The sequence below is a fragment of the Piliocolobus tephrosceles genome, chromosome 3, assembly GCF_002776525.5.
Source record: "Piliocolobus tephrosceles isolate RC106 chromosome 3, ASM277652v3, whole genome shotgun sequence".
In the NCBI taxonomy this organism is placed as follows: Eukaryota; Metazoa; Chordata; class Mammalia; order Primates; family Cercopithecidae; genus Piliocolobus; species Piliocolobus tephrosceles.
This window is the reverse complement of record NC_045436.1, coordinates 4,500,636-4,512,765: the sequence shown is the minus strand read 5'-3', so window position 1 is coordinate 4,512,765 and position 12,130 is coordinate 4,500,636. Positions and strand designations below refer to the sequence as shown.

General features: G+C 41.5%; 1 protein-coding gene across 3 annotated transcripts in view; it reads left to right on the top strand.

Annotated features, from left to right (window-relative positions):
* Positions 1-12,130, top strand: part of SNX25 (sorting nexin 25) — a 144,686-nt gene that overhangs the window by 88,317 nt on the left and 44,239 nt on the right. For all 3 annotated transcript variants that reach the window (XM_023220987.2, XM_023220988.2, XM_023220990.2), the window contains exon 7: positions 5,388-5,569. In XM_023220987.2, coding sequence (XP_023076755.2) covers positions 5,388-5,569 — 182 coding nt within the window. The remainder of the gene's footprint in view (positions 1-5,387; positions 5,570-12,130) is intronic.

The window sequence follows — 12,130 nt, the reverse complement described above, 5'->3', positions numbered from 1 at the left end:
AGCTAAGAACTATCCTGCCCAAAATGTCAGTAGTGCCGAGATTGAGAAATCCTGCCCTGTATTATCCGTTAAATCCCTCAGTGAGTCTGCTGAGGGTGCTGCCACTATGATATGACCTGGAACATGATAGCATGTTAGGAGGGAAGGAAAATATTCTACTGTTGGTGTTTTTCTTTTTTGGTACCTGAAAACCACAGTGGTGCCATTTTAATCCAGTTGTGCTATTTCTAGAGTCATCAGTTTGCACTTTAAGTTACTTTGCTGCCTGCTGCCTTACTAGAAATCGCATCTAACAGTTGTCGTTAGATGTTGGTGTTTTTGTTTTACTGCAGGCCACTGCACTTGCGTAAGGAAGAATTATATCGTGGGCAGGGGATTTATAGCGAAAAGCATTTCTGTGATGTTATTCACAAGTCTGTTGTAATGTCTTTGTAGCCAAAATAGTTTACCTAATGTCTAATCTAAATGTCTTTTTCATTAAATGAACCCGAATTCACCCGTTTCCTTCTCTGATCTCGGTAGAACCTAGACTATCTAGAAGGAAAAACAGTAAATGTTTGAACTGATTGCTTTGGAACATTACAGGTTAGTGCAAAAGTAATTGTGTTTTTTGCCATTAAAAGTAATGGCGAAACCCGTGATTGCTTTTGCACCAACCTAACATCATGTGTGTGTTCATCTTGGCACCAGTTTAAAGACCCACTGCCATCCGGTGTTTCATTGGCCACTTCTTTTTAAAGCTAGATTAAATGCTGTGTGATTAACCCAGTTTCTAACAATGCACAGTATTACTACTTCAGACTGTAGAGAGAAAGCCACATAACACTGGCGTGAGCTGGGTCACGGGGTGTTGTCACACACCCGCTCGCCTGTACTTTTCTTGACGTGAATATTTCTTGGATGAATGGGTTTTAAGGCCACAAAGAAATGTATTCATCGGCATCACTGGATTTACAAGGATTTTTGCATGCCAGCAGCCTGGGATGCATGGGCTCCACGTTAGTCCTTTAGCTCTGAATGTGGCACAAATTAACAGAACCTCTAAGCAACAAGCTGCTGTTGCATTTGTTAGCAACAAGCTTTGTGATGAGACAATGGCATTGTATTGCCCATCAGCAAACAGAGCGCATTCACGTGAGCAAGCCGCATTCAAGCAGAGCACCAGAACATTCTTCCCAGCCTTGCAGCTGGGTTTTAGGGAAAGGTTATTCTCTTTCTTTCTTGTCTTTGGAATTTTCTTGTAGGTTTTGTCCTTTTAGAAAGGCTTTTTAAGCTTTGGGTAAAAAGAACGTCGAGGTTGATAAATAGGTGTCAGTTTCCTCCTGTATCTCTCTCTCTCTCTTTATTAACATGTTTTAACCCCAAATTAAAATTGAGGTCTAGGTTTGTTTTATAAACAAGAGGCAACTTGAGCCCCGGAATTTTTAGAGTAACTTAAACATTATACACAAACTGTGAAGTTTAAGGGTATATGTTTAAAAAGTAAAAGTTTTCTTGAAAAATTAGGTCTTCCAAGCATGTACTTCCTTGGATACACCCACAAAACAACTTACTTTGCAATAGACTAATTTTGGGGCAACCTACATTTACCTTCATCCTCCCACAAAGGAGTCTCTGAAATACTATTTTTTTTCTGTTGAGATAAATGCTAAATTAGTGAGTATTTAGGCAGGTCCTGTCTGTTGGCCAAGCATAACACAAGTTCAGAAACCATTATTGAAGTGAATGAAAAGGGGATGAAAAGATGTCTGATAATACCTGACAGATCATCTTGAACAAGGCTGTGTATTGACCTGAGGCCTGCCTGTGGCCCTTTGTGTTCAGTACAAGAAAAGCTGCTTCTGATAAAACTGTTTTATGGTACTGTGTCTTAAGTTTTTTCAGCTAATTTGTGCAGCCTCCCTGAGTACTATGTTATGCATTTGCACATTTGACTAAGTGGGACTTGAGAGAGGTAATGACCATCCTAGGGAACCGGATGGAGGTCTCCAGCTGGGAGGATGTGCAAACCATTACTTAGACTGCTCTCAGGGAAACCAAGAGACAAAACGCAAATGCTCTTTTATCATTGGTAGTTTCAAGTCTAGGCGAGGTATGTGCTGACTTACCTCCAGAGAGGATGCTTTCACCTGGCCAGGTATGTAGTTACCATGCCTAGGGAGAAACATTCTGTTTCTCTAGCGGTCCTCTGGGCCCTGAGCATTCCTGGCAGTCCTGAGCTGAGCGCCTCTGCTTTGTATGAGAGATTCCACACTGCCCCCTTTCCTCAGGCCTCTGATCACTCAGTCTTTCACCCGCTCACTCCACACAGACGATCTTGCTCTCTACTTGCACAAAACTAAATCCATATGAAGGGAACTGCTCTGGCATCTAGCCATGTCTGCAAACTTCCTCATATCCAATGTCCACCTGCTCTGCCTTCCATGTTACTGCAGGGGAGGAGGTGACCTTTCTCCAAAGCTGATCTCTGATCTCTTCACCTGTCTTCTGGATACCATTCCTTGTCTGTCACCTTTCTCAACTTCTATTTATTTGTTTATTTTGCTCTGCTGCTCAAGCTGGAGTACAGGATCATCACTCACTGCAGCCTCAAATTCCTGGACTCAAGTGAACCTCCCTCCTCAGCCTCCTGAGTATCTGGGACTACAGACACGCACTGCCACACCTAGCTAGGTTTTTAAAAAACTTTTTGTGGAGATGGGGTTTTGTTATCTTGCCCAGGCTGGTGCCCAGCACCTGCCCTCAAGTGACCCTGCTGCCTCAGCCTCCCAAAGTGCTGGGATTACAGGTGAGAGCCACCATGCCTGGCCATACCTCTCTTTACTTTTTACTGATTTCTTCTCATCAGCATTAAAACCAGCTCAATTCTGTCTCACTTAAAACAAAAACATCCTTCCCTCACCCCAGCCCTTGCCTTTAGGTATATATACACAGCCAGCCTGTTCTCCACAAGGTGTAATGCTCAATGTTTAGTAATATTTTTGAAAATATAATTTTGTATGAGTATTTTGCTTTTGCTTTAAATGATATGTCAACTTAAGGAAACAAACCAGTGTTACTGGTTTTAAATTTAAAAAAAATTTTGCTTGTGGTGGCATAAATTGTAAGTAACAGAGCCAGGATTCTAACCTAACTCAGATTGCAGACTCTTTTGAAAGCTCTCCACTGGATTTGACCTGGGGGTCCCTAGTGATCTTGGCAACAGCAGATTTGGTGGAGGGAGGGTTAGAAGCCAGATGGGAGTCCTTGAAGAGTAGGAGTTGAGGATGCTCACCCTCTTTCTTTCCTCCTCAGCCCCAAATTCTAGAAAGAACACAATACCTGATACATATTAGCAAACTGTAGCATTTGAGAGTTCATTGATCCATTCAACTCCTGATTAATGAGTATCTCCTGTGCTGCCAGGCACTGTTGTAGGTGCTGGGGATATAGCAGTGTATAAAGAGATAAACACCTACTTTTTAAGGATATATTTACGATCTCCCTTGTCAGCTTCTCTTTCCCCTTACTCTTAAGGGTAAGGTGTATCTCAGTTGTGTCTAGGATTATTTGTTTCCTCCTGGGTTATCTCACACACTCCCGTGATGTCATTTACTGTCCCAAAGCTGAATATTTCTGAACTCTAGACCTTCTCTTTCCACTTAGCTACTCAGAAGCCTGCAGACTCATTTTGCCTGTTTGGTTGTCTTTTACTGTGTAACAAACTACCCTAAAACATAGTGTCTTTAACACCAGTCACCTATTTTGCTCACGAAGCTGCAATCTGGGCAGGGTTTGGAAGTAATGACTCTGTATCACGTGACATCAGCTGGAGTGGCTTGACTGGGATGGGACAGTTTACTTTCAGGATGGTGTACTCACACGGTGCCTCATGGGTTCTGAATATGAGCTTGAGATCTCAGCCAGAGCTGTGGTCCAGGGAGCCCTGGTTCCTCTCCATATAGATCTCTCCAAGGACTGATGGTTGAGGCTTCCTCAAAGCATGGAAGCCTCAGGACAGGTGAGCCACACATAGTGACCCAGAGCTCCAAGTCCTTGGTGTTTTATGATCTAGTCTTGGAAGTCAGAGCATCCCTTCCGTCATAATCATGACCCCAACCAGATTCAACAAAAGGAAACATATATTCTACTTGCCAGAGGGAGATTGTCAGAGGGACATTGTAAACAGAGCATGTGAGATGGAAGGCACTGCAGGCGCTTTTGGAAAATATCACCTGCCACATTGTCCAGAGTTGCGTTAGCATCTTCCACAAACCTTTTTCTCCAGTGTTCCTAGCTTAGTAATTGGCCCCACCATCCCCTTGGCTGCTCATGTTGGAAACCTAGGAGCCATATTTGATACCTTTTAATTCCTCAGCAACCTGCCCTCTGCCCTGCCCAGCCAGTCACTGGGTCCTGACATCCTCTTGTCCTCTCTACTGGCCTGCCGTAACCCTGGTGTAGGCCATCGTTATCTCCCTCCTCAGTTACACTGCAGTGGTCTTCCAGCTTGTCCTCTTCCTAGCAGTCTTCCTTCTTCCAACCCATCTTTTATCCTGCTTCCTATGTAATCATTAAAGATACAAGTCCATTTATGGCACACTCCTGCTTAAAACCCATTACAGCTTCTCAGTACTCTTGGGCTAGAGATCAGAGTCCTTTCTCTGGCCTGAAAGGCTGTGCACCTCGTGGCTCCTGCCAGCATCAGAGTTATTTTGGATCTTCTGGTTCCTTTTGCACCTGCTCTAACGGCTTCTTTCAGTTCCTGGAAAGCTCTGTTCTCTTTCCTGCCTGTTTCTCACCTTCACGCTCGCTATTCTTTCTGTCTGCCACACTCGACTCATTATTCATGTTTGTTTAAATAAAATTTCCTCAAAGAAACCTGAGTTAGAATCTTCTGTTAAACAGTTCATGGTATCTGCATATTTTCTCCATAGCCTGTGTTACAGGTGCTTGGATTCCTCTCTGGATTTCTTACTTGCTAGACTCTAAAAGGTCCTTGAGGGCCAACAATTGGTCTTCAATCTCAAAAGCCTAGCAAGTGTCTTGACACCTGCCTAACACTCAGTACATGCTTATGAATGAGTGTTTGTCCGTACACATTCATATAAAGATGTTAAAGGATCCACACAGAGATGTGTGAGTGCATTTGTACTGAGGTTTTTTTAAAAAAATGTTTTACCCTTGGGTAAGATTTGTCAGTGGTATATTTGGAAATTATATTTAGAAATGATTAGCATTTGTATTTGGGAGTATGTGTATGTATTTATTGTGGATTCTGTTCTGTTATTTTGTTTAGTATCCACTTGGTTCAGAATGGCCACAGCAGACACCGATCTGGTTCTGAATCGCTCTGTCCTTTCATGCCTTGTCCTCTGACCAGGTACTGTTCCTCACTCCTATTCAAGGTAAAGAAACTGCGGCAATGAAGGCTGATCTCCTGAGGGCCAGGAACATGAAGAGGTACATCAACCAACTGACTGTGGCAAAGAAGCAGTGTGAGAAGAGAATCCGAATCCTGGGAGGCCCTGCCTATGACCAGCAAGAGGAGGGGGCCGTGGAGGAGGGGGAAGGGCCTCAAAGCCAGAAGGTAGAACTTTATAGTTTCTTGTTTTGACCCTACCAAGTTTATTATAAATGCTGATAAAACTACATAGAGGCCGGGCGCAGTGGCTCAAGCCTGTAATCCCAGCACTTGGGGAGGCCGAGATGGGCGGATCACGAGGTCAGGAGATCAAGACCATCCTGGCTAACACGGTGAAACCCGGTCTCTACTAAAGATACAAAAAACTAGCCAGGCGAGGTGGCGGGCGCCTGTGGTCCCAGCTACTCGGGAGGCTGAGGCAGGAGAATGGCGTAAACCCGGAGGCGGAGCTTGCAGTGAGCTGAGATCCGGCCAGCCCGGGCGACAGAGCGAGACTCCGTCTCAAAAAAAAAAAACTACATATAAAGACTTTCACCTTTTTAGTATTGAACTTAGACATGTGTGCCATAACTACACACTTACATATTTGCTTTATGAGTCAAGGAGCTATATTCCTTGGTGTCTTTGACTTCTGTGGGTGGTAATAGGTATGATAGATAGGCATCGGGTGTGTGCGTGTGTGTGCATGTGTGTATATTTTCCCATCTCCCCTTTGTCCTGCCCAGAGGACCCGGAAGAGCATATTTATACTTAGAAGAGTCCAGTCAAGTTTCCCATTATCAATTGATGAGAAATAACCACCTATGAAGTAGGAGGCATCTTCCAATTATTTTACTTAGCTCTTGCCACAATATTATGAAATTTCCACTTGATATCTTCATTTTTCAGGTGACGAAATGGTGAATTTACATATCTTACCTAAAACCACATAGATAGGAAAAGGTGGAACTAGATAAAAACCCAGATCTGGTTGGTTTGCAAATCTGAGTGCTTTCTCACTGAAACATAACCCCTCTCTGACTGTTTTTGTACTGTCAGACTTCAGGCTGTCTGTCAATACCAACCAAATCACGGAGCTTAGGGAAGTGTTTTAGCCCTACCTCAGTACCTGTCCTAACTCTGAAGGACCAAACTTGTCTTCCAAGACCTGGAGCATGCTAAGATAGAAGGAAGCAGCCACATGACCCGCCCTGGAGCTTAGCTGTGCCATGGAAGGAACAGGACCTCAAAACAGATGCCAGACTCCTCTCCTATAGTGTGTCCTTTAGCTACAAAGAGGCCAACATTGTTATAATGTAACTCAGACCACAGCCTCTAACCTTACTTGTTCTGATTTTCAGTCTCTTGATTCTTTCCTGTGTAGCTCTCGGTTCTACTTCAGCTACTCATCTGTGATGTTCCCCTGCCTCCCTGTTCCAATGATAAGCCTTGACTTTCTTGCTTGTTTCTGGCTAGTCTCCGCTAGAGCCTCTGCAGGAAGGGCCAGCCCCAGCATGGGCCAGGGTTCTGCAGCATCTTACACAAGTGGTGCAAGTGCAGCTCCAAGGAACTCTTGTTTTTATAGAGAGATCCTCTAACCACAGGAAGTCTGTTGATTTTGCTATTAGCAAAATAAAATAAAATAAAATAAAATTTTTGAGATATTGGCTTTGTGTTCTAGATGGAAACGTAACATTTTGGTGAATCAGAGAGGTGGCAGATTTGACAGGTTGAATATTGCGCCCTTCCTCCTCCTTAGTAGCTTTTTGTTTTGGGGCTCCTAGATTAATTTCTAGCCACATTTATCATAGATGAGATCTTTGTCTTATGTCCCATTCATTCATTCAACAGACATTTATTGAGGGCCCACAATATCTCAGTTATAGTGCTAGGTACTAGGATTAAAAATAAATAAGACAGAATCCCTGCTCTCACAGAGTCCCATGTAATTATAAAATAAAAAGGTAAGTGATCCAGTAGAAATATGAGATAAATACCTAGGAGAAGTGCATAATGGCTTGCTACCTAGTCAAAAGATGATATGCTTTTAGATGTGTGGTACGGGAAGATCTCGAGAAAGATAATGGAAACTCGTTTTAGGAGAATTAAATGTGATTTCAGTGCAGGTTGTCTGTCCGGCAGTGTCTACTAGAAGTAGACTTAATCCAGAGTGCCAGATCAATTTTTGATTCGTTCTTTTCAGACATTCAGGAAAAGAGAAACTCATTTCTGTTGCAGTAATTCATCCTCAGAGTAAAACCATTTCCTCTAGTCTTCAGCATGGAAGGCTAAGATGAGACAGAATTCCAATAGTTATAGTCATTTGCTATTTGAAAGGTAAGACTTTGGTTAGTTTGGGGGCATTCTGATGTCTTCATGAATGGGAAGAAAACTTTTGCTATGATCTAATCATATCTGATCCAGAAGAATTGCCATTAACTTTATTTCAGAATTTAGACTTCCAAAGCAGGTTAATCCTCCAATTAAAATAAAGATTCAGAGTGAATTTTTAAAAAGGCAAGATAGTTATGTGTTGCTTATAGGAAGCTAAACATAAAGGCACAGATAGTTTGGAAGTAAGAGGGAAAAAGACATGTGAATACTAAGCATAAGAACTCTAGAATAGCTACTGTGAATGTCAGACAAAACAGACTTCAGAACAAGGAGTAGAACCGGAGATGAAGAACATTTCATTATGATAAAGGAATCAGTTCATCAGGAAGATATAATAATCAGATGTTCTTAATCAATAGGGAGACCTTGAGAGTGTACGTGAAGCAAAACCTGACAGAAATGAGAAAAAACTTCACAAGTATAGTTGGAAATGTTAACATTCCCCCTCAGTAATACCAGTAATAGGAATATCTGAAAAATTCCCAAATATTTGGAAATATAAGTAGCATATCTAAATAAGGCTTTCATCAAAGAAGAAATTATAAGGAAAATTAGGAACTATTTTCAATGGAGTGAATATGCAATATATCAATTATTTGTGGGATATATTATGATATATATATATAGTGGGATATATTGTGCAGTTAAAGCAGCACTTAGAGGAATTATATGCAGTTGGCCTTGAACAATGTGGCCTTGAACAATTAGGAGTGCTGACCCTCCCCTGAGCAAAAATTCACATATAACTGTAGAGTCTTCAAAAGTTTAACTACCCATATCCTACTATTAACCAGAAGCCTTACCAATAACAGTCAGTTAACACAGATCTTGTATATGTATTATGTACTGTACTATTACAATGAAGTAGGCTATAAAGAAAATGAAAATGTTACTAAGAAAATCATAAGGAAGAGAAAATGTTTTTGCTACTCACTGGAAGTGGATCATCGCAGGGGTTTTCATCCGCATCATCTTCACATTGTCTAGGCAGAGGAGGAGGAAGAAGAGGGGTTAGTCTTGCTGTCTCAGGGGCAGTAGATGTGGAAGAAAATCTTGTACAGGTGGACCTGTACAGCTCAAACTCATGTTGCTCAAGAGTCAACTGTACTTTTTAATGCTTATAGCAGAAGAGAAGAAGGGTGTGAAATCAGTGATCTAATCTTTTAAGAAGCTATAAATTGGCCCAGTGAGGGGGTTCATGCCTTATAATCCCAGCACTTTGGCAGGCGAAGACAGGAGGATCGCTTGAGGCCAGGAGTTAGAGACCAGCCTGGGCACCATAACAAGACTCCCCTCTCTACAAAAAAAAAGAGAAGAAAACTTAAAAAAAATTTTTTAAAGAAACTATAAATAAAAACTAAAATAACTAGAAGGAAAGCGAGAAGATATGAATTACCAAAATTAGGAATGAAATAGGACATCACTACAGATGCTACATACATTCAAAGGATGCTAAGGGAATACTGTGAACAACTTCAAGCCAATAAATTTGACAATTTAAATGAAATAGACAAATTCCCTGGAAGACACAAATTACCAAAACTGATTCAAAAAGAAATAGAGGCCAGACGCAGTGATTCACTCCTGTAATCCCAACACTTTGGGAGGCTGAGGTGGGCGGATCATGAGGTCAAGAGATCAAGACCATCCTGGCCAACTTGGTGAAACTCTGTCTCTACTAAAAGTACAAAAGTTAGTCGGGCATGCTGGTGGGCATCTGTAATCCCAGCTACTCAGGAGGCTGAGGCAGGAGAATCACTTGAACCCGGGAGGTGGAGGTTGCAGTGAGCCGAGATCATGCCATTGCACTCCAGCCTGGGTGACAGTGAGACTCCATCTCAAAAAAAAAAGAAAAAAAAAAAGAAAAAAATAAATAGAAACTCTGAATAACCCACAGTTTATTGAAGGATATGATAATAATTTAAAACCTTCTCACAAAACTCCAGACTCAGATCATTTCACTGGTGATTTTCGTTTTTCTTTTTCTTTTTTTTTTTTTGAGATGGAGTCTTCCTCTGTTGCACAGGCTGGAGTGCCAGTGGTGCGATCTCAGCTCACTGCACCCTCCGCCTCCCAGATTCAAGCGATTCACCTCCCTCAGCCTCCTGAATAGCTGGAATTATAGGCATGCACCACCACACTCAGCTAATGATTATATTTTTAGTAGAGACAGGGCTTCACTGTGTTGGCCAGGCTGGTCTCGATCTCCTGACCTCAGGTGATCTGCCCTCCTTGGCCTTCCAAAGTGCTGGGATTACAGGCGTGAGCCACTGTGCCCGGCCTCACTGGTGAATTCTATAAAACAAGTAAGGAAGAGATAATACCAATCTTAGCCATATTCTTTCAAAAAACGGAGAAGGGAATGCTTCAACTCATCCTAGGAGGAGGCTAGCATAACTGATACCAAACCAGAGGAAAAAAACTACAGTGTCCCTCGTGACCCTAGACAGAAAAGTCCTTAACAAAAATACTGGGAAATCAGATCCAGCAATCTGTAACTCACAAAGATTATGTCAGTATATGTTCTCCTGACAGTGGGTCCTTAGATAATCACTGTCTACTTCATTTCTTTGCAATGCTATTATTAAGGCTTAATGGAATATTTGTTTTTAAAACAGCTTAAGATATGACATGCAGTGTACTGCTCATAAAGTGTACAATTTGGTAAGTTTTGACATACGCATATATTCAGTTAAACCATTGCCACAATCAAGGTAATAAACATATCCATCACCCACAAAAGTTTTTTGTGTCCTTTGTAATTTCTCTTTGGATGCCAGGTGAGAATCACTGCTAATCCTTTTATCCATATTTATGTAACTAGAAAGTGACCTCTTAACTGATTTTTGGCACTTATTTTGCCTTCTCTTTCTCCTGGTTCAGGCTCTTCCTGATTAGTTTTTATTGTTGTCTTTGTTGATTCAGAACAGTTATTATTAGTAAGTCTCAGAACAACCTGGAAAGTAGGTGGTATCATTCACATTTTATGGGTGAAAAAACTGAGACTCAGGGTGATGGCGTAACATAGAGCTCACAGAACTGGAAAGTAGCAGAGTCACGATTCAAACCTACGTATATCTACTTCCAACGCCTGAGCAACTTTAACTTCACAGTGTTGCCTTCCTGTCTTGCTTTGTTTTGAAAGCAAAAAGTCTGTGTTGCCTTTTTTTTTTTTTTTTTTTTTTTTTTTTGGCAAGGTAGCACCGCCCACACCAGTGGCCCCAAAATGGAAAGATAGAAGGAAGAGTTAACATAGGGTTGAAGAGGAAATGGAAATAGGAGTACATGGAGTTTGGAAATCAGTGGCAATAAATGGCAGATCTTTATGCCAATTTGTGTATCATTTTCCTTATTTGATCCAAGGCCAATCCAAAATGAACACTGTCAAATGCAGGCCAGGACTTGACTTGTGTGTGAAATGGTTTCCTGGCCCTTTCTGTTGATGCTGGAATGGTTGGCCCATCTTCCCTAGCCACATTGATATGGGTTCCTTTAAACCCCTTTGGAGCATGTACAGTTAGGATTTTGTGCTTCAAAATGCTTCACTGGTAGACTTTACATAAAGACACATGTTCTAGTGTTCCACAGCTAGTAAACTAACTAAATATTATTGGTCTGAAATATTTATAGAACGAATTATTAATGGTCTGTAGCAAGGGATATCCATGTCCTTAAATTAGTTACTAGGAGCTATTAGAAAATGCCTGCCCCGGCAGCCTATAGAATGGGAAAAAGTTTTTGCGATCTATCCATCTGACAAAGGTTTAATATCCAGAATCTACAAAGAACTTAAACAAACTTGCAAGAAAAAAAACAACCCCACCAAAAAGTGGGCAAAGGATATGAAAAAAATTAAGCTGAAAGCTGAGTCATGCAGGAAGCTGCCTTTCCTTTTGTTCCTAAGCAGAAGCTACAGACAGAAGGTTCGATATCTCCACAGGTAGCTACTCTGTGTTCGCCTTATCTTATGTGAAGTGCTGATTTACTGAGCGTCAGAGGATTACGTAATTGACTATTGCCCTGCCTGCTCCTTTTTGCTTGGAACGTGTGGATTACCATATTCTCCTTTCCCCTCCAGCCCACTTTTCCCCTTTAAATATTGAAGCACTCAAAGTCATCTTTGGAGAAAGGCACAGACCACAGACTGTTTCTGTGAGTCCATGTTTATTTCTTCCAGACATGTCCTTAATCTTGGCAAAATAAACTGCTAAACTGATTGAGACCCGTCTCGGACACTTTCTGGTTTACAATGCCAAATAAATCTTTGTTCAATGAGTGAATGGGTAATAGGAAATTGGTATTTTTTCAGTACGTGCATTTCGAATATTCAATAAGCTTTATTCCATTTAAAAT